We start from the raw sequence: 24,511 nt of genomic DNA, 5'->3' as shown, positions 1-24,511 counted from the left end.
AGAGCAGCCTTTGGGGAGTCAAGGAGATGTGCATGTTGTCTGCTCCGTATGAACTGACCAAAAACCATATAAACCCCACTCCTCCAGCAGAATTGAGCATTTCAGACAAGCGAGTTGAGATTTACTTCTTAATTTATTACATTTCACATTGCTGTAAGCAATAAATTATAGTCAATATAATAACGGTGTCACAAAACATTACCATGAAGCACTCGCCTAACAGATACTGTAATCTACACACATAAGAACTGTAGTTATGCTATTTAGGTTCTTGGTGTTAATGGGAAGTGAACAAAATATTAAGGAGCTTCACAGTAAATTCAGGGAAACCATGTCATTATTATTGCTTCTGTGCAAACATTTCTACTGCTGGAGAAAGAGAAGGATCAGATGCGCAGTGTGTTTAGAGCGTTCCCTGCTGCACCCATCCAGTGCACTGGGTGATCCATGATCAGCAGCTGATGGGTCTCCAGAGCCTCCATCCCAGCCCTGCCAGGGCTCAGCCTTTAAGGAAACCAGTCTGGAAAGGCAAAGGCTGGGAAACACCGAGCCCATGGGAAGGTCTCGAGTCGCACCCAGGCACGCGGGATGGGTCGGGACCCTCGTGTGGGACCATGCAGTGCCCCACGGCCGCTGCCATCCCTTTGGAGCCACCGCTGCTGCTGCTGCTGCGTGCGCGGTGGCTGCAGCCCTGCTGTCACATCCCCTGTCCCGCAGCAGCTTGCGTGCGCGATGGGAGCTCACAAACAGTCCCGTCCTGAAGCGTTCTCCTCCATTTCTGCTCAGTGGACTTTAATGGAGTACTTCCGAAGCGTCAGGAACTGGAGCAGCTTGTCTTTCCTCCTCTGCTTTAGCGCCATTAGCGCTCTCGTTTTCTCCTCCAAGTCCTGGTCGGTGGCGAGGATGATTTTGGCTCTTTCCTCCGCCTTCTTGTCCCCGGAATTCCTGAAGAGTTTCTGCAGGGACTCTTGGTTGACGCTCTCGAAGATGTTGGCCACGGCTTTCTTGCGCAGGGCTGTGTCGAAGCGGTACCCGTGCACCGAGGGGCTCACGCGCAGGGATGTGGACATGGCTGCGGCTCTGGGGCTTCTCTTCGCTTTCATCTACGTGCGGTGCAGCCGGGTTTGCTCCCGGTTGGGTCGCTGGGTCGATGCGAGCCGTGCTGGCTCCCAGGACCTGTATTTAAAGGCAGGCAGGAGGAGAAAGCCCGAGGCTCAAGTTACAGCGATGAGCTCACGCTGATGTCAACACCGCCTGGTCATAGGCGAGTTTAACAGTTGAATTGCCAACTCGCCGCTGTCCCGCAGCCGAAGGGAAAACACTCCTGGAGCGTTCTGCAATGGGAATGGTTTTCCTTTGAGCAGGGTTTGTGCGGCTTCAGACCGAGGGACTCCTTCAGAACACACTCTGCTCCCGGCCCTTTGCTGCGCTGCCTGCAGGGTACATCATAAACAGTTAAAGCTCTTGCAGCACTAACAGGAGGTGATAGCTGCGAGCCAGTGCATGCAGATGAACGCTTGTCTGTGTCTCTGTCTACACAGCAGAACAAAACCTGCTTAGGCCCAGGCACGGGATGCTTTCTGCTGCTTCCCAGATGATGCAGCTCCTGTTCAGTCCTGTATCTTCTAGTTGGCAAGGGGTGTATTGGAGGCAGCGGATCCATAATGTCCTCTGAGGTGACTTCCAGGGATGTTACACCCCACATGGCCATGCTCTCACTGGGGTAAATCTCTGCACCAAGCCCTGCTCCTGCCTTGGGTATCCGTTGTCTTCAGTTTCCAGCCCACCCATGCAGTTCCTCTGCTCCCATAGAGTTAGTGCTCCCCACACCTCCCTTGCCCAGTGCCAAGCTCTCAGGCTGGGAGGTCTCACTCTTAATATGGATTAGTTTTAGGGGTTGGACTTGATGGTCCCTATGGGTCCCTTCCAACCCAGGATCTCCATGATGCCCTCTCAGTGATGATGTGGACTGGGCTGGCTCTGACTGTGCAGCTCCTGCTGGGCTTAGGAGTGTGGTACCACCGGGCACAACTAAATCTGGCCCAAAAGAGCAGTGGGCTCAAAAGCCACTTGAAGGCAGGGATACGGGGATAAGTGTATTCTGGTTGATGGCTTAAAAGCAGCCGGATGCTGCAGAAGCACTGTTTGGAAACCGGCTGCTTGTTTATTGATGGTGGTGGTGACCCTGTTACTCATCCTCAGCGAGGAACTCCAGAAATAGCCTCTGTCCCCACAGCCCAGGGGGTTCCCTTCTATACAGGGAGCTGTGGGGTGATCTCTGACCGCAGTGATGAGCAGACCCCATGTAGCATCACCCGGTTGGTGGAATTCCTTCTGTTTGTGCTGCCTGTTACGTGCTTTAGTGTATAAACAACCCCATTGCAACCCCCTGCGATTCTCCTCCTGCCAGAAAGACTTAAAAGCCTCTCAGTTTGCTGTAGTCTTGCCGAATTTGTGTGGATTACACATCAGTTGCTGTTTGCAGTTGTAAATCCACCCGGAAAATGGGATCGTTTCGATGTGGCTCTGGGAAAGAGCCTTATGGTTAACCTGAAATATAAGGGAGAGTAGTAGGAAGGAAGGATTGTGGTCCTCTGCTGCAAAGTGCTGCCTGGAGCACTGTGGGAAGGGAAGGCCTGCATGGCTGCAGAAATGCTGGATGTACTTTACTTTGCTGGGCAGATAATGCCATTTCTGAGTATTTAGGGCAAAAAATAATGCCAGAAGATGACCTTCATACCAGCATTCCAGTGTCTGAAGGGGGCTACAAGGATGCTGGAGAGGGACTCTTCATCAAGGACCGGTTGGGATAAGAGGTGATGGGTTCAGACTGAAACAGGGGAAGTTCAGGTTGGAGATAAGGCAATTCTTTACTTAAATGCTCCATCCCTGGCAGTGTTCAAGACCAGGCTGGACAGAGCCTTGGGTGGCACGGTCTAGTGCGACGCATCCCTGCCCATGGCAAGGGGTTGGAACTGGATGCTCTCAAGCTCCTTTCCAACCCAGCCCGTTCCATGATTCGATGATTCTAAGATCAGTCGTGCTGCTGCGGCTGCAGAAAACCAGTCCTTCTTTGTTTCCCCTGGTTGCAACCCGGAGCTGAGGCACGTTTACACGCGCCTGCTTCCCACTGCTCCCACTGCACATGGGATCCTTCTGCAGGTATTTGCGGAGGGAGGCACGGCTGAGAGCATAAATTAGCCACGTTTGTGGAAGACACGAGCTCAGGAAAGGATCTGCCATGGAAACCGAGTCGAAAGCCGACGCTTTGGGAGGAAGACATCAGAAAGCTGCCAAGATGAAGCACGCGTGTTGTCGTGAGCTCATCTCGTGCTGAGCAGTGACAAATGCCTTTGCCCCTTCAAGCTTCTGTGCCCACTTTGTGTAAATTTAGTTGCGCTCAGCTCTGACTGAGAGATGAAGCATCCCTCATCTGGGTTTTTTCCAGTAATTTTTGTTTATATCGCTCTTTTAATGCTGCTCTTCCAGTAAAGCCCAGGAGGAATTATTCATGTGTTGGAACGGAGCAAAACTTCAGAGAAGATGCGATTTCTATCACCGCTCTCCTGCTATTAGTGCATAATTGCTTTGAGAAACGCAATTGCTCCATTTCACACATTAACGGGAGGATTAATTCCTACCCGCACCGTCTCCGCAGAGCAGCTCAGCCCCATCCCTAACTGCGCTCTGCCTCTCGTGATGTGATGGGTTTGGAGCGCTCCAGGCTTTGAAGCTGAAGCCCTTGTGATAGGTTATAGGCTAAGCCAAGCCTCAGGGTCTCAGTCAGAGCTTGCAGTCGCTGGGGGGAAGATTCAGGGAGGATGGTGCCTGTGCCGTGCTGGTGATGCAAAGTGGGGTTAAATAGACCTGGAGGCATCTCTGGCTCAGAGCTATGGGCTGCAGGACCCCGACTGCACCGTTATGGGAGAGGGGAAGGTAAAGCAGGGTCCCCACCAGGTACAAACACCATGTGAGGGGCTTTTGGAAGCCCCCATTCCTGAGAGCAGGAGGTGGAGGGAAGTCCGGGGCAGGCACTGCCTTTCCAGCAAACTCTTGCAGAGAGCATAGTCTGCATTCATGTAACTGTCCAAAATCACTCCAAAGAAGGTCATTCGGGACGTCTTTGCATTTTGCTGGGGCATGTTTTACATAGCTTTCCTTTCACTAGCCTGCCTAAGCCTGCAGGGCTTGTAACACCACGTTGGCATCAGGAGATACAGCAGTTCCCTAGGAGAGCATAGGTGCTAAGAGAGACATACCCATCTGTGTGTGAAAGAGCCTAAAACTGAGTCTTTGGAAGGGTTTGGAACAGGAAAAGAAGTTAAATTACTGCTTATATATATATATATATATATATATATATGATGGTTTAGCTCTTTAGCTCTGAAATGCCCAGGAGCCTGTGATGCACACCCAGGTCATGCCAATGGCAGTGCTGGCCCCAGCTCCCCATCCTGCCCACTGTGTGTCCTGTGCCTCTGTCTGCACAGACCCCACCTGGGTTCTGGTTTGCTTTTCTGTGGTTGTTGGTTGTTTAACAGCGCATCTGGGAGCGCTCGTCCCCCACATCATGGCAGGAAGCTGTGCCCTTTGCTTACACAACCCCAGAGCTTAACTCAGCCACGTGTGTGCTCCCTGTGGCTTGTCCATGGTCCCCACTGGGGATGTGCTGTACAGGGGGATGTGATTTAATGGCAGCTCTGCTGCAGCTCAGCTGCTGGAAGGTAAAGGCATTTCTCAGACCATCCTGCTCATGTGGATTTAGGATCCTGCCTAAAAACCAGACAACAGAAGACATGATTCAGCTGCTTAAATTCCGTCGGGAAAGTTTCTAATAGGGAAAAAGAGTGTACACCGTGTCTATTGAATACTGTTCTTTATCCTACCTATGAAAACTAAATGAGATGCTGGCAATGCTAAGACAGGCATTGTTCTATCAGGTGTGTTCTGCACAGCATAAATCTGTGCTGCGGCCTCCTGCGAGCAAGAGCATCTTTTGCACCTCCTGATAGCCACACTCTCCATCGGGCTCCCTCCATCCCATGCTCATCTCCTTCACCCTAACCCGTGCATCCATGACATAAGGGATAAACCAGCAGCAGCCCAGCTGCTCCAACAAACTGGTGCCATGCACGGAATAACAGCTTTTCGTGGTGTCAATGCAGGGGTGCAGGTTGGGCTGGCTTGAGCTGACTGCGCCAAGGCTGCCCAGGGCCCATGGGTGAGCCCTGCAGGAGCCGAGCATCGCGCTCTGCACGGACACCATATAAGAGTAAAGTTTGTGGTGTTACTGATAATGGATGTCTCCTCATTTCTCATAAATTCTCTGCTAAATGCACGATCACCAAGTTAATAATGCAGTGCAGGACATAATGAATAGCCAGTTACAGTAAGTAAATCATGCCTCCGGAGAAACAGAAACTTCTGGCACTTTGAAGAGGCAGAAGCCTTTTAAAGAAGCCCTGCACTGAGCAAAGCTGGACTGAGGACACGTTGACTTCTGGCATGAAACCGGTCTGCAGACCAGCTCCCCGTGCCCTGCTACAAGGGAAAGTACTTTAATAGCCTGGCTCCAGCATCTTCCTCCTGTGTCAGCAAGACTGAGCGCGGCGAGGAAAGTTTAGACTCCCGAGCGCGAACCACCCTTTCTTTCTGTGCTGAATTTCCTGTTGGATCTTCCTGAAGTCCCCCAAGTCCCCCTCGCCAGAGCAGGGCGAAGGCAGAGCCGTCTCCCCTTGTCAGACACCGCATTGTCTGCTGCCGAGGGGACGGGCTCACGGGAAATCCTGCCTTGGGGCTGGGACGCGGCGCTGGCTCAGGCCATTGTCACAGCCCAGCCCACGGGCGACAGTACCAGACACACGTCCCATGCTCCAGTGCCCCCCTCATTAAGGCTCTAATCTCTGCTGAGCCGCTTCCTCTGCTGTGCAGGGGTGGCAGGCAGGATGTGTGCTTTGGACTGCTCTGTTCTGGGGGGGCCTGGGTGCCCCCAGTGCTCCAGAGACATGGCTGCAGCCCAGGGTTGTATCTCCAGAGCCAGATGTGTGAGATGGCATGGCAATGCTGGAAGCCAGCTGTGCGAGATGGCATGGCAATGCCAGGAGCCAGATGTGTGGGATGGCATGGCAATGCCAGGAGCCAGATGTGTGAGATGGCATGGCAATGCTGGAAGCCAGATGTGCGAGATGGCATGGCAATGCTGGAAACCAGATGTGCAAGATGGCATGGCAGTGCTGGAAGCCAGATGTGTGAGATGGCATGGCAATGCTGGAAGCCAGCTGTGTGAGATGGCATGGCAATGCCAGGAGCCAGCTGTGTGAGATGGCATGGCAATGCCAGGAGCCAGATGTGTGGGATGGCATGGCAATGCCAGGAGCCAGGTGTGTGAGATGGCACAGCAATGCCAGGAGCCAGATGTGTGAGATGGCATGGCAATGATGGAAGCCAGATGTGTGAGATGGCATGGCAATGCTGGAAGCCAGCTGTGTGAGATGGCATGGCAATGCTGGAAGCCAGCTGTGTGAGATGGCATGGCAATGCTGGAAGCCAGCTGTGTGAGATGGCATGGCAATGCTAGAAGCCAGATGTGTGAGATGGCATGGCAATGACAGAAGCCAGATGTGTGAGATGGCATGGAAATGCTGGAAGCCAGATGTGTGAGATGGCATGGCAATGCTGGAAGAAGCCAGGAGCAGATGTGTGATGATGGCAATGCCAGCACAGCAATGCCAGGAGCCAGATGTGTGAGATGGCATGGCAATGCTGGAAGCCAGATGTGCGAGATGGCATGGCAATGCTGGAAACCAGATGTGCAAGATGGCATGGCAGTGCTGGAAGCCAGATGTGTGAGATGGCATGGCAATGCCAGGAGCCAGGTGTGTGAAGGCACAGCAATGTGTGTGAGATGGCATGGCAATGCTGGAAGCCAGATGTGCGAGATGGCATGGCAATGCTGGAAACCAGATGTGCAAGATGGCATGGCAGTGCTGGAAGCCAGATGTGTGAGATGGCATGGAAATGCTGGAAGCCAGCTGTGTGAGATGGCATGGCAATGCTGGAAGACAGCTGTGTGAGATGGCATGGCAATGCTGGAAGCCAGATGTGCGAGACGGCATGGCAATGCTGGAAGCCAGATGTGCGAGATAGCATGGCAGTGCTGGAAGCCAGATGTGTGAGACGACACGGCAATGCTGGAAGCCAGATGTGTGAGACGACACGGCAATGCTGGAAGCCAGATGTGTGAGATGGCAGGGCAATGCTGGAAGCCAGATGTGTGAGATGGCATGGCAGTGCTGGAAGCCAGCTGTGTGAGATGGCATGGCAATGCTGGAAGCCAGATGTGCAAGATAACATGGCAGTGCTGGAAGCCAGATGTGTGAGATGCAATGCTGGGAGTGGGATGCTGCCACAGCCAGGCTGGAGGTAGAGTGGTGGCAATGGGCAGCAGCCAGGCAACGAAGGGATCTAAGGGGGTGTTAAGCTGCCAACCTGCCCTACCTGGTGAGGGCTGTGACGGTGCAGAGGAGATTCTGGGCTTGGCAACGGGGTGCAAGGCTGGGGCTGGTGTCTTGTGGAGGAGCAGCGTGGCTTTGGGAGCAGGTTTGGGTCAGGCTTTGGGGTTATGCAGCTGAGTAGCACTGGGAGAAACCAGCTGCGACTGGGAGCTGAGGGAAACACCCAGTGGAGGTTGATCAGGAACTCAGCCCTGAGGTGAATCAGGTGCGAGCTTAGCCTGAAACTGCGGCGTTATCGGCCTCGTACTTCACTCCTCCACCAACAAAGGAGCTCCTTGGAGAAAACAGATGGCGTTTGCCTCCCATCACCCTCCCCTGTGGCCCGGCAGCTCTTGCATTGTGCCTGCTAGAAAAGCACTTTCTGCCATCCTCCTCCTATCACCCCAACCCAAACCCTCTGCAGGTCCCTGCCCATAGCAGCATCAGCATCAGAATCACAGGGATGGGGACTCCATAGGGGATTTTAGGGTTGGTTTTGCTGAGACCTTGCTGCAGACCCCTCCAGTGTTGTGCAGCAGGGGCTGATGTGTTCTGCTGCTCTTGGAGGGGACGGGAGTTGTGCTGCATGGTCATTGCATGGGTCTGTGACCACTGCGGCTGCTGGAGCCCATCAGGGGCTGTTCCAGGGCTGCTGTGAGTGTTGGTGAGGTTATGCAGGTTTCTGTCCTCCTGCCTGTGGTGGCTGTGCCCAGCACACGTCAGCTCCCGCTCCAGGGAGCAATAACAGGGCTGTAAACCCTATCTCAGCACAGAGGCGAGGCTGGCACCTTGGGGCACCAGGCTGGCATCACCAGCCCAGCCGAGGCCGGTGCCAGGCAGAGCCAGGGCAGCTCCCATGATCCCTGTATCCATGAGAGCACCCCAGGACACAGACCTCCATACGGCCGCAGTGTGGGAAGCCCCCGAGGACCATGTTTAGCTCTTGCAGTGATGCCTTCTAGATGCTTCCAGCAATCACATTGCCTAATTGGTGCAATCTAAGTGACTGATGCCTTGTTTACAAGGGAGCCTTGCCTTTGTTCTCGAGATGTGCCCTTGAATCCCTGTCAAGTGTCAGCGCTGGTTTATGATGCTTCGCCCTGTCTGCATGGGGTTATTTATGCAGGCGGCTCAAACAGAAAAGGACCGGTTTAGAACTGTCAGTTTATAAGGGCTCTGTGTAGGAGGGGAAGACAGGGGAGAGAGATGCTGCTGTGTGGATGCAGGCGGGTATGGTAAAAGTGCTTTGCAGCCCCTTGGGAAGAAACCTGGCTGAGCAGCAAATGGTACAAGCAGTGTCTGTTGCCAGAGCATCAGGACGAGAGCATCAGCTCTGATCCATCAGAGGCTGGGTTTTGAGCTAGAAACCAGCCGTGTTGTTGAAGAAGTTGGCATTTGACTGGGAGAAGTAAATCAGATTTGTCTTTATTCCAGCCTGAAGAGAGAAATCTGCCCCTCAGGAGGTCTGTCTGAGACTGGAGTGAAGCAGTAGCCAGCACTGGTACCAACCACCCTTTCAGCCTGGGGTGATAAAGCCTCCTAGCCATGTATTGGGTCTTATCTGTCCTTTTAGATACACTTCTTCATGTAGGTTGTGCTCAGTCTGAGGCTGTTCCCTTCTCCAGTTCTTCCAAGTCACTGCTTCCCAGCATCAGTGTTGGCTGGATCAGCACACGGATCCCCCAGTCAGTGCATGAGGTGGTTTAGAGGTGGTGGGTAGCCCTGATGCTGCTTCCAGCCGTGTCCCCTATCCCTCTTTGCTGTCTTACATAAGGAGCCCTGAAAGACAAATGGCATCCTCAGTCTTCCTGTGTGACAGGGCATTCCATGGCCTCACCAGCACACTGGCGTGCTGCAGCACCACGTGCATGAAAGGAGCATTTAGATGGAGAACACTGGGTAAAACAGCCCTAGTGTGGGCTGTGGGCTGCTGGTCTGAATGCACTTGGGAGCCTGGATTGCTCCGAGCTGCTCCCTTTTGCTCCAAGAAGACACCAATGAGGAAGAGCTGAGCAATGCCCTGTGTTTTGGGGAGCAGCAGGTCCTGTCCCTGCAGCGCACAGGGAAAAGGGGGAAAGGAGGTTCCAGGTTTCAAGGTTTGGGTGTTATTGTGCACGGCGGTGGTCACTGCTGCTCTTGAAATGCCAAAGTGCTGCTTGAATGGTGCTGCTGACCCCATGAGTGGCTGTTGCTTCAGGCAGCTTCATGCAGCAGGGATGCTGCAGGGATGCGGCAGGGATGCAGTAGGGATGCTGCAGGGGTGCTGTGGGGATGTAGCAGGGATGAAGCAGGGATGCAGTAGGGTTGCAGTAGGGATGCTGCAGGGATGAAATGGGGATGCAGAAAGGATGCCTCAGGGATGAAGTGGGGATGCAGTAGGGATGCTGCAGGGGTGCTGTAGGGATGTAGCAGGGATGAAGCGGGGATGCTGCAGGGATGAAGTGGGGATGCAGAAGAGATGCCTCAGGGATGAAGTGGGGATGCAGCAAGGATGCTGCAGGGGTGCTGCAGGGATGAAGCGGGGATGCAGTAGGGATGCTGCAGGGGTGCTGCAGGGGTGCTGCAGGGATGCCTCAGGGGTGCAGCAGGGATGCAGAGGGAGCTCTGGGCACGCCATGCTGACGTGAGGCACAAATGCAAACGAAATGGGTTGTCTGTCAGTCAGTAAACAGTGACGAGTGTGACATTAAGTTACAGAGCTGCTGAGCTGTCTCCAGAGCCCTCCTCGTGCACAAAGCTGAGTCAGTTCCGGCCCCGAGGAGGTTCATGGAAGGAGCGTTTCCCAACTGCTGTTTAGGGAAAACTGATGGGGAAAGTAAACGAAATCCAGCCAATCTGACCCCAAAACCAGCCCCTCCACAGGCCCCTCTCATCACAGCAACAGCTGATGAAGAGAGGAGAGGAGGGACCTGAGCCCTCACCCTTGTGCTCACCAGCACCCCTTATCCATGCACCACCATCCCCGTTGCTCCAGGGCCTCATCCCCACCGACAAATCACTGCCTGCATCCAGCAACAGCAGCCTCCAGCCTTGCTGCCTTTGGCCAGCATGAGGGTAAATTCCAAGTCTCTTGTTCAACAAATTCATCGGGAAGCAAAAGCATGATAACAGCCTTGTTATGGGGCTCCTGACCCCATGGGGCCGTGTCCTGACTGGCCCCGTCTGCCTGCGGGGCACCCCACTGCGAGCTGTGCCCCGCATCCCCTCGGAATGCTTTCCCTTGGGGATGACTTCCCTGGGCGGTGGGGCTCCTCTCTGTTGAGGAAATGTCTTTCATCAGTAGAAATGAGACCAGGGGAATAGTTTCCATTCGTGTCAGGATAAAAACGGCTCAAGCCGGGCGGGATTGATTGCTGAAAAGAATTGGAGCAACCCCAGTGCCGTTTCGGAAGGCTTCCCACTGCTCTTGCCTACAGTAAACACGGAATATATTTAGCAGCAGAGCCCAGCGTGAGGCAGCCTCTTACTGCAATAATAGCGGGGCCTTGCCTTTGAATCCCTTTCTCTTTCCCTAAGGAATGGGTTTGACAGAGCCCTTGAGGCATCGCCCAGGGCTCCTGCCCCTGCCCCATTGCCGAGGGGGGTGTTTGTCCTTGTTTGCCCGGTGCAGCAGCCTCCAGTGCAGTGAGTAACTCTGCAAACAGGCACTGGGGTGGATGTGTGGCACCAGTGATCCCTGCTCTGATGGCACCCCCCCCACTGAGCCCTCATATGCTCCATCCCTGGCAGTGATCAGGGCTTGGAGCACCCTGCTCTAGTGGCAGGGGTTGGAACCGGATGAGCTTGAAGGTCCTTTCCACCCCAAACCAGGCTGGGATGCTATGAAACCCGATGGAGCTGGAGTGAGAGGTGAGCTAAAGGGAAGCAATGTTGGTTTACTGCCCCCCAGCCAGCACCCGTTGTTCCTGATGCACGTATTACACATGCAGGCAATGGGAAAACCTCTATTTCACAATAATGCACTTTCTTCACTGTATTCATTATTCAGATTGCTCCAAAGCATCCTCATAAACCAGGAACCTGCTGTGCTGCGTCCAAGTACACCCAGAAAGAGACAGCCCTGGCCCCAGTGAAGTCTGTGGGCTTTGGTACCTCCCCTCTGGATGTCACCAGCCCAAGAGCTGCTTGGCCACAGGCACGCAGAGACCCTGCATCTCCCCTGCTTCACTGCAGGCCAAAGGGGGAATTGAACCCATGAGGGCAATGGTGTATCAGCACTGGCTGGAAATCATCATCAGGGCTTGAAATAAAGCCCTTTGCCCAAAGCAGCCTCTGGGCATCCTCCCCATGGGGTGTTTCCCTTGAACGCGATCCCGTTTCCCATTTCCATGGGAGAGTAGGAGCAGAGTTTGCCTGGCACCGGCTTTGGGCTGGTTTAGCCCTTTTAGCAGGCAGAAATGGGAGGTGCTGGGAGATGGAGCCAAGCGTGTGTGACAGCCCCGGGCATGTCCCTGCTGTCACTTCACCCCAGCATCATCACATTGGTGCAGTGCAGGCACAGGGCTCAGCGAGGGGAGGTGAGGGGAGTGCGACTGCAGCCTGCATGGATGCAGCAGAGCCCTCAGCAGATGGGCAGAGGTTGCTGCTGTGGTGAGGCTGGGATGCTAAAGCACAGCAGAAACCCAGAGGTCCCCCAGGGAGCAGAAACCAACCCATCTTCCATAGCCAGGCTCCTCCGAGGCTTGCTCACAGGCTGCTGTTGGGATGTGGGTGGCGGGTCCCAGGGGTGCTGGGGCAAAGAGGGTGCAGAATGGAGTGACAGCAAGGAGAGCAGCATGATGCCAAGTGCAGAACAAGGATGGGAGGAGGCCTGTGGCTGCTCCAGGATGCTGCATCTGGTGTGTCCCCAGGCTGGGACAGCCCCGGGTTCAGCATCCCCGCAGCGATGGCTTTTCAATCTGTTCCCAATTCATTTTCCATATTAGGTGTAATTTAGCAGCTCCTCTCCTCCTCCTCCTTCTGTGCTGTAATTAGCACTTCGGGGCTTGAGTCATGTCCTTTAATCATATCTAGACTGCAGTCAGTCCTGCCAAGGTGAGTAATTCCCCAGGCAGAGATAAAGCCAGGCTGTGGTCAGAGATACAGTGCTCAGGGCATGGACCTGATACAGCATCGGGTCTCGGGCAGCACCAGAAGGTGATGTATTTTCTGTGCCCTCCCATCCCTCCCAAGGGGGAACTGCAAAGCAAACTTGGCTGTTATTAATACCTTGCTTTGAGACGTGTGGCCCAGCTGGGCAGGAGAGGAGACCCAACTTGGAGACACACCTGTAAGGATGCTGTCACCGCGGGTACGCATCCATCGCGGGCGTGCCAATGGGGTTCAATCTGGGATGTGACACCCCAGGAATGCAGCAGGTCCCAGCCTTGTGAGCAAGGCAGGAGCTGGCGGTTGCCAGCAGACAGAGAAAGATGGGAATAAAAATGAGCAATCCTGGCACAGGATGGGAAGGCGAGGAGCGGAATGGCAGGCGGCAGCTTCAGTGGGACCTTCAGGGATGTAACAGCAGCCAGGGGATGCTGAGATGAGGCTCCAGACCTCCCGGGCACTTAAGGAAGGTTGATGATCAAAGGTTTTATAGCTTATGAGGAGCTCATAAGGCAGCCAGGACCCGGATAATGGGGGATTTTAATTACTTGGATATTGACGGACATAATGAGTGTGCAGCAAACCACAGAGGGAAACCCATGGCTGGAGGGGAAGAGCAAGATTGATCTATGCACAGCCTGTTAAATAACATAAATTGTGCAGGGCCTCTTCTGGCCCTGGTTCCAGGAGCCGAGCCAAGTATGATAAATAAGGTCGGGGTTGGGAAGTGTCTGGAATCCAAATGTTTGTGTTCTCGTTCCATCCCAAACAGCCACGGGGACAAAAGTGGAAGCAGGAGTCTGGGCTGAGCGATGTCCTGGGGAGCGGAGCCGCGGCCGGGATGGCATCTTAGGAACTGCAAGCACTGATTTGTCCCGCTCGCAGACCCCACAGGGGAATCTCCCCTTAATAAAAGGGGTAACAAGGAGTCAAGAGCTTGGAGCATGTCCCCGGGGCGGCTCCCGAGCTGCAGCTTCACAATGGAAACGTGGACATCAGCGCTGCAGGGCCCGGCCTCTGTTTGCAGTGATAAGAGAGTTTCCTTGTGGGTGGCTCTGTGGCTGCTGTTGGGGCCGAGGGTTGTGACATCCCGCTTGGTCTTGCATCAGTTCCCTGCCTGCTGTGCTCGGAGGGGGGGGGTTCCGTCCTTTTGCTGGTTTCTCCTTGCTGTAAAAGCACCCACGTTAGTGAAGAGGGGCAGAAATGGGCTCATCCCATTGCAGGGGTCTTGCTGTTGTGGCCTTTTTAGGCACAGGCTTAAATGACCTAAAAGCAATCATGAAGCACCCGAGACCTTAGCTCTCTGTGTCCTGTGAGCAATAGGAGATGGCAGTGATTTGGGGACAGAGAGAAAGCAAAGCTGCCCCATCCTGCAGGAAGGGTCTGTGCATCCCTGTGCATCCCTGTCTAGTGCGGGAGTGCCGCAGGATCCTCCTGGAACCTGATTTTAAAGGAGCTGAATGTGATCGACGCATGTGCTGTCCCTAACAAAGCATTTGGGAAAGGGAGCTCAGATGGGGCGAGCCCTTGTTGTGTAGGTTCCCAACCTGGGACCACCATGGGCTGGGCAGCTTTTGGGGCACCTTGCTTGCCCCAGAGCTGGAGCATCGCTGTGATTGTGCTGGGCTGGGCAGGGGAAGGGCCCTGCGAGCCCCAGGGGTGGTTTCCATTTAGCTGGAGCAGTTTCTCCTTCCCTTTTCCCTTCCAAGCTGAAATGTAACAGACCAAGCCAAGCATCGGAATGAAATATTCCCCACATCAAACATGCAGCAGCTGGTCAGAAATGAAGATATGAGCACAATGAGGGCTGCCAGGCTGAGATTTAAAGGTGCTGCCACCTTCCCATAGGTCTTTTACTGAAGATACCATCTCCTAAGCCCCAGCTTTAAGCCTGGACCTCTAAAGAGGGCACGGACTAGAATTCACCAGGGAGCTTCAATGCTTCGAGCCGAGCTTTTTGTTGCCCTTATGGGAACAAAGTCTCATTTCAAAGGACCTTGACTCTCTTTTGGCACTGCCAAAGCTATTTTTGCACCTCGGCACTGATTGGGTGTGAAACCCAGTCTCCGGCAGCCGCGCCAGCAAAACCCAGGCAGGCAAAACACGGTGGCATATGGCTTTGTTTCCCTCAACATGCCGCTTCCAAGGCATCTGGGGGAGTGCTCACACTATAAAGGGCACCTGGCATTATAGGAAAGGATTTAACCCTGTTCTTGGAACAGACCTGCCCAACCATCCCAGCGCCGTGAGGTTTTGCTGCTCTGGCTTCATGGTGTCTCCATGAGCCCCTCTATTAGGCAGCAGGCTGGTGTTGGTCTGCTGCAGATACCTAGTGAGGACTACGGGTGGTTTATTCCCTTGGGGAAAACCATGTGTCCCCATGTCCCCTGCCACAACCCGCTGCTCCTCGTCGGGATGTAAGAAAGCAAAGCCTGTGAGCACCCAAATATTGCAGGGCTTGAGGGACTTCAGCATCACCCCCGTGGCTGGGGAGCTGCGTTTGGCAGCAGCACCTCCCTGCGCTCCCGCAGCAGACGCAGCAGCTACGCAAGGTCTCTGCCTCTTGTTCGAACCGGGAACAGACAGAACTGCCTTGTGCAGACACAAGTGACGGTGAAACCCCGGCTCCCATCCAGCGGCCGGGATGCAGACGGCACCGCTTGTCGTTACCGGCCCCATCTATCGCGATCAGGCTGAAAGGGTCGATGGGAACTGAATGCCTTGAGGGCTGCCCCCGTCTTTTGGGACCCCAACAGCATCACGTCCGGGTGTCGCAATGCCACGGCCGGTTGGTGGGGGGAGAGGAGCCGTGTTTGGGTGCCAAAGGCAGCGGGAGGCCCCTCAGCCCCCCATAAACCCCGACGGGTGCGCTGTTTGATCTGCCCTAACCCCCCCCACCCCGTCCCCCAAACCTTGCTCCAGCATCCCGGCTGCGGCACAGCCAAAAGCGGGTTTCTGCCGCCACCTCGCGATGGGGAAGCGCTGGGATGTCGCGATGGGCCGCGGCTTGGCGACAGACACGGGGCTCGCAGCACGGCTCGGGGCGGGGGGGAAGCGCTGCTTTATTTATTAGTCCGTGTAACCCCAAGGGTTCCGGGGGGGGAGAGAGCCTGGTGCGGTGCAGCAAGCAGGGCTTGGATGGACACGGCTCTTCCCGGTGCTGTGGGGGGGGTGTTGTGCTGATCCTGGTGCATTGAAGGGATGCTGTGCCCATGCCATTGCCATGGATGGGTGTTGTGCCATCCCGGTGCTGTGGAAAGATGCTGTGCCCGTGCCATTGCCATGGAAAGATGCTGTGCCCATCATGGTGCTGTGGAAGGATGCTGTGCCCATCCTGGTGCCATGGAAGGATGCTGTGCCCATCATGGTGCTGTGGAAAGATGCTGTGCCCATCCTGGTGCCATGGAAGGATGCTGCGCCCATCCTGGTGCCGTGGAAGGATGCTGCGCCCATCCCGGTGCTGTGCCCATTGCTTTGCCCTGGAAGGATGCTCTGCCCATTGCAGTGCTGTGGAAGGATGCTGTGCCCGTGCCATTGCCATGGAAAGATGCTGTGCCCATCGTGGTGCTGTAGAAGGATGCTGTGCCTATTCTGGTGCCATGGAAGGATGCTGCACCCACCCTGGTGCTGTGCCCATTGCAGTGCCCTGGAAGGATGCTCTGCCCATTGCAGTGCTGTGGAAGGATGCTGTGCCCGTGCCATTGCCATGGAAAGATGCTGTGCCCATCGTGGTGCTGTAGAAGGATGCTGTGCCTATTCTGGTGCCATGGAAGGATGCTGCACCCATCCTGGTGCTGTGCCCATTGCAGTGCCCTGGAAGGATGCTCTGCCCATTGCAGTGCTGTGGAAGGATGCTGTGCCCATCGCGGTGCCCTGGAAGGATGCTGTGCCCATCGCAGTGCTGTGGAAGGATGCTGTGCCCATCGCGGTGCCCTGGAAGGATGCTGCACTCACTGCGTGCCTTCTGGGGGTCCCCAACAGCGGTGCTTTCCTCCCTCAACAACCCAGAGCATGTTCCACACGTCCCAGACGTGCACAAGCAGGAAGGGTGCTGCTGGAGGAGGTTTGGGTGAAGGTCCCTGTGGTTGGACTTGTGGCTCAGGTGCTGCAGAGGTGTGGCCTCCTGCACAGTGCAAACCCCATGGCAAGTCAGGCACTTATCATCCCTTCCCTCGTCGTGTCCCTGATGCTCTTCAGGAAGCTGAAGATGTGGGACCCACCGGTCCCTTTGGCCTCCAGTGCGGACGGGGGCTTCCCTGTGGAGGAGCCAGCCTCGGTGCCCTGCTCTGCCCGCCCAGCCTTGGCCTTGGCCTTGGCCGCCGCGATGCTGATGTACTTGGTGACGATGGCGATGTGGTGGGACCTGAAGTCCGCCAGCGCGGACACGCACTGGTTGAAAGCCGCATGGAGCCGCGTGTCCCCGGAGGAGAGCACCCGCTGCTTCAGGGATGGGGCGCGGTGGATCTCCTCCACGAAGGCTCTGTGTGGCGGGGGCATGTAGCCCCTCATCCTGTGCAGGAAGGCGGCTGCAAGGCACCGGCAAAGGGAGGAATCAGTGGGTTGAAGCACCCTGACACTCAGCCCCCAGCCTGCATGGCCAACTACTTGAGAAAGAAGACCCATATTAGGCCAACGCTCCATTGAAGTTGGTTTTAAGCCTAAAAGGTAGAGTTTAGGCCTTGCTCTCAGCCTTTGGGTTTGGGTTGTTTGGGGGTTCGTTTTTTGCTGTTAGAATGGGTTTGCTAACTTCTGATAAACGTATCCTATGGGATGGACTAAAGCGATGAGGTGTGAACGGGTGAGCTGAGGATGCTCTGCTCCCTCGTCTCGGTACCCGTCTATAACCTCAGTATAAAGCTGACACACAGAAAGCAGAGGCTGGGCCAGCTGGGAATTTATAGCAGCAAGGAAGTGCTGCCAGAGCCTCGGTTATAGGCTTCCTCCCTAACAAACTGGGCAGAGCCAGGCAATGCGAGGGCGAGATGGGAATCGCTCTGCCTTGGTTCTTCCCTCACCCTTTATTCCCTTAGGAAAAAGGAGAAGTGGGTGTCTTACCGCTCTCGTCGCTGTGGCGAATGCCCAGGAGCTCATCAAAGGCGTGAAGGATGGTGCTCTGCGCCGCGCTCCCTCCCGAGTACTCCATGGGCTCATCGGATACCCCTTCGTATATCAGCCCATCCGGCATGGCCGGGTTATCCTTCCAGCTGAGCAGGAAGACACAGCAGTGAGGCAGGGAGCAGAGAATGGGATGGAGGGGCTGCAAGCAGAGACCCTGAGCTGGTAACATGGAACAGAACCTTCCTAACCCAGCCATGGATCTCCTCTTCCTCCTCGCTCAGCCTCGTCCTCAAATGGGAGATGCACTTGGGAAGCAAACGCTACTGAGGTGCACCATAAGGTCATGGGCATAGGGAGGAATCCTCAATTATCCCTCGAGTAGGAGCTAGGGATTGTTCTATGGGATGCCACGCATGGCTTTGACCCATGTGCAGAGCTGGGTGTGCAGGAGCAGAGGGGCAATAATGGCACTTGACATTAACGCCTTGAGATCCCAGTGGCCATTGGGAGAAGCCGGTTGCCCCTGCGGCGGAGTCACCCAAAACGCTCCCCTGACCCCCTTTGGGGTTATTCCTCGTTACTGCTGAGACAGTGCCCTTAAAGACAGCAGAGAACCAGCCTGTAGCGTGGCTCCCTCCCTCTCCTCAAGCTGCTCATCCTCAGCAAGCCCAGAGACCGGTGCACGCATCAACCCGCAGCCCTTGCACCCAGCTCCGTGCATGGACCAGCGCTTGCTCACGGATGGAAAGGGGGAGTTCTGATTTCACAGAGATAACGTGCCTGGCACAAAAATATCTCTTGACCTTCTGAAGAATGCACCCGTTTCATGAGGCTTTCGGTGCTGGCTGCTAGGGCTGTGTGAGTGCTGGAGCAGGTTTGGCCCAAACTGCAGAGAAAATAGATTCATTATCAAATACCAGCGTATTTTTAGCTCTCCCCGGGCTGTATTTATAGTAATCTTTACTAGTGGGAAGCTCTTCTAAGCAGAAGGGAATTTAAAAGGCATGTTGTTCCAGGCCGATGGCCATCAAGACAAGGTCAGCTGGGATAAAATATGAGAGAAACCTAAGCCGGATGCATGGAGCCTTTTGATTTAGGAATGCTGAGATATGCTGAAGAGAAATAAGAATAGAAACCCCTTGGGAAGGATGCTCGCAGCCCCGCAGGGAAGAGGAGGGATGACAAACACACAGCTCCAGGCACACAGTCATGGTTCTGCCTTGCCCAAATGATCTTTCCTAGTGTTTGTGGGGGGTTGTTTTACTTACCCAGAGAGAAAGATGCGGATCACGGAGTAGAACACTGCTGGATCCACATGGTCTAGGAGGGAACCAGGTCATAGATGTTAGTGCAAGCAAAAGGCCATTCGTTCCCCATGCACCAGTGGTTCCCGTGTGGCCGTGTCCCTCCTGTCACAGCCAAGGTGAACTGAATCTGTGCTCAGAGAAGGACCTGGCGTGGTGCTGGTGCCCTTGGTGGCTGGGTACCCTGGCTCCTTGGGTACCGCAGTGTGCAGCACAGCATCAGTGCTTGGAGCCCCAAAACACCCCACACTTTTACCCTGGAGCAGTTTGGGTGCTCAGGGCCTGTGCATCACACTGGGATCACTGAGCTGCACCAGGTTCTTCCTACCTCTTCCCGCTCCATCCCTCCAGAGATGCTTTATGGACCAAGCACTAGCTCCAATCCATCAGCTGATGGGTCCCACCTCACTGTGGGACACGAGCTGCCCTCCACCCAACGATGCTGTTACCATGCATCCGTTTCAAAGCCTTGCTCATGTCCCGGATGGCCCCTGCCATCTCCTGCAGTGCTCTGTGCAGGGTCTCCTCATCCAGCTGCAGCACAGCACGAACAGCCTCCACAATTGCCTTGGGGAGCAGAGAAAGGAGAACACAACGTGATGAGGGGCCGGGATGTCAGAGCACAGCGGCTCTGGGTACCCGATACCAGCTCTGCCCATGCCCACAGCCCACGAGCAAGGGTGCAGGGGATGGTACCCCCATCAAAGGGACAATGATGCTCTACCTTAAACCCTGGCACAGCCGCCTTCTCAACCAGGAGGGTGACGAGGATGAAGCCTCTCAGGCTCTCTCCCCCAGGCAATGCAATGATGGTGTCCAGGTTGCTGCAGCAGCCAAGGATGGGGGGAATCAGGAAGATGCTTCTCAGGGGTTCCCTGCACACCCCAAAACCCACTGAGCCTTGGAACCAAACCTTCCCCAGCCACAGAGCCTCTTGCCTGCACCCTGGGCAGGGCAGAGCTGGCCCAGAGCCCAAGAGGAAAGGGGCTGCTGTGGTTCTAAGGGATGCAGGACCCTCTCCATGCACTCACTGGGCTATGAGGCTGGCCCAGGACAGCGAGGCTCAGCCGCAGCCATGGCACTTTGCTGTTGTTGCAGTAGCATTTGCGTGCCAATGAGGCTGAGCTGGTTTTGTTGTGCTCATACATCAAGAGAGAGGAGAGCCCTGCAGTGCTGGAGAGCCAAGCCAAGCCAAACAAAACTAATACCACCTGAAAATAAATAAGCATCTTAAATACTTACTCGATTTCCAGAGGCCTGAAGGCATTTTTGTTATTGCCAGCAAACATACAAGGGAAGGAGAGAGAAAGAGAGATGTTAGAATCAGCAATGGGCTGTGTTCTGGGGGGGGAAAGCACAGAGGGGCTCATTGGTCCAAGGCAGGCCCCACAATGGTGGGTTTCATTGGGGTCTGATGGAACAGGAATAGTTTGGGATCCATTGTGCTGGATGGGCCCTGCTCAGAGTCACCACTGCTGTCTCTTTACCCATTGGGGTTCTTCCTCCTCCAGTTGGCCAACACAATGTCTGCGTGGCTGAGGATGGGAGGGAGGCCCAGAGCCTGTGAGACCTCCCAGAAGGGGACAGCAAGGTTTTGGGGCAGGACCTGAAGGGCATAAAACACAGGAGAAGAAGAAGTCACTGTCAGGTGAATGGTGCCAGTCTATGGGGTCACGCTCAGGAAAGGGGCTTTGCTCCCATAGGATGAGTCCCAGGGGAGCTGCCTCCAGACCCCAAGGAGGAGGTGAACTTGCTCCACGATGTTTTTACCTTCACGGTGCCCTCCTCGCCCTCCTGCCAGAGGTAGCCCATGGTGATGAAGCTGAGCACCAGATGTGCCAAGTGCAGCTCCTTGTGCCCATGGAGGTGCCGGGTGCTCAGCTGTGGCATCTGCCAAGGACAGACCCTGCTAGTGCCAATCCATCCAGCTTCCATCCCACCTCCCTTGCCCAGGATGCTATTGATTCCCTACTTCTGGTCTGCGAACACGGACAATAAATCACAGCATTTCACTTATGAAGGCATCCTTCTCCTTTTGCATGGGTCCAGCTGGACCATGGACCATAAAGCCTTGTGCTCCTCAGCTGGGATGAGCCCAGGGATCCACCATCAATGCTGATGCATTGCTCTTGGGTGGCATTAGTCCTTGTCTGGCTGTGCCCTTGCTAAGGACACGGCTTTGCTTTTCCATGCGCTTTTGCAGTGCGGATACTGCTGTGTCAGAGCAAGGCTTGGGAGAGCTTCAGGGATGGGAAGGATAAAGGTACCTGGTGAACTCGTGAGCGGAGCCCATGGCTCGTGATCAGCTGAGGCAGGTCGTGGGCAATCTCCATCCATGGACCGTAGGGTGCCGGCAGCTCTGTCTTGGTAAAGAGGGGAGAAGGAGGACACTTAATGCACCGTGCGCCTGCATCCACCCCCCAGCATCCATCCAGCCTCAGCCATTGCAGTTAATGGCTTGTGTCTGCTTCCCCCGCTTGTAACAGCAGCCCTTGTGATCGCGGTTAAGGGATGATAAACAAGCGTCTGCCTGTCCCTGAGCGCTCCCTGCTGTGAAGTAAACCCGGTGATAAATGGCACCGCTTTCAGCACGGAAAACGTGCTGGAAAAGGGCTTTCCCTGGGGGCTGAGCACTCTCTTCACCCTGGAAGCCAAGGCCAGAGTGGGTTGCAAAGCCCCTTCTCCTCTCCCCTGTGCCTCTTGCTAATCCCTTGTAGATACCCTATGAAACCGTGCCTTCCCCACTGCTGTTTATCAAGTGGGTTAAAGTAGCATCAAACTGAAACCAAACCCGACAGCCACCACCAACCCCTCTGCTCCTGGGCCGCGTCCTACCAGAGGCTCGGGAAGCAGGGAACCGTATTCCTCGGAGAGCTGAAACCTCGCCAGTGCCAGAGGCAATGGGGGCTCCTCCGAGCCGTCGCCGGGCTCCATCACTGCAGGGTCAGGATGCGACCTGGCTCCTGGTGCCTGCCGCGCTCCCGGTATGTGCTGAGCCAGCGCTCCTTGTCCCGGAGGGAGCCAGAGCCCAATGGCCGGAGGGGCCGAGCAAACACGGTTAAAGGTTGCTGATAAGGGGCTGTCATAGAGCAAACACTGATCTCCAGCCCCGTGGGCATCCACCTATGGGGAAGGCTCGGGGATGGGAGCTGGCTCTCCCCAGCACCTCCCCTTGGAGCTGCAGGGATGCTCCAGGCTCTCATGGGAGGCTGCATCGAGGTGACCTGGGGTGCTCAGGGATGCTGCATTGTACCCCCGCGTCCTGGCAATGCCAAACTTATGTCCTGTGTGCAGGAACCAGGCAAGACGCAGAGACCATCCACTCAGCACCAGTGCAGCACAGACCCACAGCCAACACAGCACTAGGCATGGCAGAGCAGGGCAGACCTGGGTTGGTGGCTCTGGGACCTGCCATAGCTCCTGTCAGGTACGTGACATGCCCGGGTACCAAGCACCACAGGAGTGATACAGGAGGCCCTCCCTGTACCCTCACCCTGATGCTGATGCTCACAATAACACTATGCCTGGCATAGCCAAAATAAATTGATGGGGTGGATGCTGCACATCCAAAGCCCTGTGTAGCAAGGACTGAAACTCCCTAATCCACATTTCTTGCCACTCAAGGGTTTATCGGCATTTTGACCTGAACAGGAGCTGAGTTGGCATCAAATTTGTCATCAAATCCCCATCAAAGTCCGTAACGATGCTTTTAATTGCCAGTGGTCAATGGCACACCGGTGCCGTGCTGTGGGCATCCCGACCCCACACATCCCAGCGTGATGGTGAGGGCTATGGGGTGCTTGTCCAGGGGCTGTGGCTGCAGGGAAGGGATGAGAGAGGGGATTTCCTGCTCCGATGACTCAGGCTTCCTCCTCCACCCGGCCCCACGCCAGCGGGAAGGAGCCTGCCCCATGGCAGGGACCGGTGCATCCGCCCCAGGCTCTTCCTGTGGGTCGGAGCCAGGCAGGGGCCCTGCAGTCGGGGGTCACTGGGGCACCCTGGTGGGTCCCCCCCCATGCAAGGGGGGCTTGGTAGGATGCTGTGAGCAGGGCCTGCCCAAACAGGGGCTTCCTGGGGGAAAACGAGCACCGGGAGTGGTGCCTGCACTGAATGCTTCCCATGCTGGGGCTGGAGGTTCCATGGATGGGTGGGAAGGGATGGAGACACCATGGATGGGTGGGAAGGGATGGAGATACCATGGATGGGTGGGAAGGAATGGAGACAGCATGGATGGGTGGGAAGGGATGGAGACACCATGGATGGGTGGGAAGGGATGGAGACACCATGGATGGGTGGGAAGGGATGGAGATACCATGGATGGGTGAGAAGGGATGGATATACCATGGATGGGTGGGAAGGGATGGAGACACCATGGATGGGTGGGAAGGGATGGAGATACCATGGATGGGTGGGAAGGGATGGAGACGCCATGGATGGGTGGGAAGGGATGGAGACGCCATGGATGGGTGGGAAGGGATGGAGACAGCATGGATGGGTGGGAAGGGATGGAGACAGCATGGATGGGTGGGAAGGGATGGAGACAGCATGGATGGGTGGGAAGGGATGGAGACAGCATGGATGGGTGGGAAGGGATGGAGACAGCATGGATGGGTGGGAAGGGATGGAGACACCATGGATGGGTGGGAAGGGATGGAGACACCATGGATGGGTGGGAAGGGATGGAGATGCCATGGGTTGGAAGGGTCCCAATGCAGGCATTGTTCTGGTACATAGTGAAGCTCAGGAACCACACAACTCCTCATTGATTGGGAACAGCTTTTGTTGAACAACCAAAACCACAACAACCGGACACACTACACCCGCTTACAGTGGGGACTGTCCAGGATGCGGTTACGTGGCTGCCAAGACTGATGCCACATGTATCTCCCTCCGTCGTGCTGCACTGCGACATCCCTCGTGCCCTGCTCTCCGTGGACCGAGTCCTGAAACCTGAGGCTGGAGAGGAAGCACCGTTATGGTCAGCACCCACCTCCAGCCACATGGACCCACATGGAGCTCATTTGGGGGCCAGGCCCACCACGAGCCACGGGGACGTTGTGTCCAACCAGTAACGCAGCACTGCCAAGTCTACCACTAACCAGGTCCCCAAGTGCTGCATCTAAGAGGTTAAATACCTCTTCCCACCTTGGGTGTGCTGCACAGTGAGAGTCCTTGTCCAGGCTCCAGCTTTCCTGCTGCCTACAGCCACCTACACACCGTCACCCCAACACCCTTTGGTGCAGAGCACAGACTCACTTGTCATCCTCCAACACCTCCGTGGTGCGACAGCAACTTGGGCCGCTTCTCTTTAGCAACAGGAGGAGGAGCGCCAGGGTGATGGGCAGAAAGAAGCAGAAGATGAGAAACAGACACATCTTCATGGAGCCCACGCTCTCCTCATCTGCTCCATCGAGGCACAAGGAAACAAAACAACCTCCTTGAGCTCACCCAGGGACACAACATGGGACCCAGGCATGTGCCTAGCCAGCCCCAGTGGCTCTGGCAAGCCACTACCAGAACAGGAATCCATCATCTCTCTCTTCCCATGAGAACCCTCGCCCTGCTGCC

General features: G+C 55.5%; 2 protein-coding genes and 2 long non-coding RNA genes across 5 annotated transcripts; 1 reads left to right on the top strand and 3 right to left on the bottom strand.

Annotated features, from left to right (window-relative positions):
- Nucleotides 1-656: 656 nt before the first annotated feature.
- TCIM (transcriptional and immune response regulator) lies at nt 657-1,174 on the bottom strand. The gene has a single exon (XM_057418132.1). It carries the CDS (start codon nt 1,101-1,103, stop codon nt 783-785), a length of 321 nt encoding a protein of 106 aa, XP_057274115.1. The 5' UTR covers nt 1,104-1,174; the 3' UTR covers nt 657-782.
- Nucleotides 1,175-15,679: 14,505 nt separating this feature from the next.
- LOC130603966 (uncharacterized) lies at nt 15,680-16,191 on the top strand. The gene is made up of 3 exons (XR_008973329.1): nt 15,680-15,812; nt 15,872-15,948; nt 16,129-16,191. It is a non-coding gene; the product is annotated as an uncharacterized LOC130603966 (long non-coding RNA).
- A 170-nt stretch (nt 16,192-16,361) lies between these two features.
- IDO2 (indoleamine 2,3-dioxygenase 2) lies at nt 16,362-22,082 on the bottom strand. 2 transcript variants are annotated; one of them, XM_057418116.1, is made up of 10 exons: nt 21,779-22,082; nt 21,211-21,306; nt 20,714-20,833; nt 20,431-20,549; nt 20,186-20,200; nt 19,668-19,767; nt 19,393-19,510; nt 18,908-18,959; nt 17,637-17,785; nt 16,362-17,107 (listed from the first exon to the last, which is right to left on the bottom strand). In XM_057418116.1, exons 1-10 carry the CDS (start codon nt 21,875-21,877, stop codon nt 16,731-16,733), a joined length of 1,245 nt encoding a protein of 414 aa, XP_057274099.1. In that variant the 5' UTR covers nt 21,878-22,082; the 3' UTR covers nt 16,362-16,730. The 2 variants fall into 2 exon arrangements, with proteins under 2 accessions (XP_057274099.1, XP_057274100.1); XM_057418117.1 differs by having other exon boundaries at nt 21,211-21,302; nt 21,779-21,895.
- A 1,623-nt stretch (nt 22,083-23,705) lies between these two features.
- LOC130603965 (uncharacterized) lies at nt 23,706-24,501 on the bottom strand. Its single transcript, XR_008973328.1, has 2 exons — nt 24,200-24,501; nt 23,706-23,899 (listed from the first exon to the last, which is right to left on the bottom strand). It is a non-coding gene; the product is annotated as an uncharacterized LOC130603965 (long non-coding RNA).
- Nucleotides 24,502-24,511: the final 10 nt, after the last annotated feature.

This window comes from Pezoporus wallicus, unplaced genomic scaffold, assembly GCF_028554395.1.
Source record: "Pezoporus wallicus isolate ANWC-B61680 ecotype Strahan unplaced genomic scaffold, APGP_CSIRO_Pwel_v1 contig_9913, whole genome shotgun sequence".
In the NCBI taxonomy this organism is placed as follows: domain Eukaryota; kingdom Metazoa; phylum Chordata; class Aves; order Psittaciformes; family Psittacidae; genus Pezoporus; species Pezoporus wallicus.
Note: the sequence above shows the minus strand (reverse complement) of the source record. Positions and strands in the feature narration are given on the sequence as shown.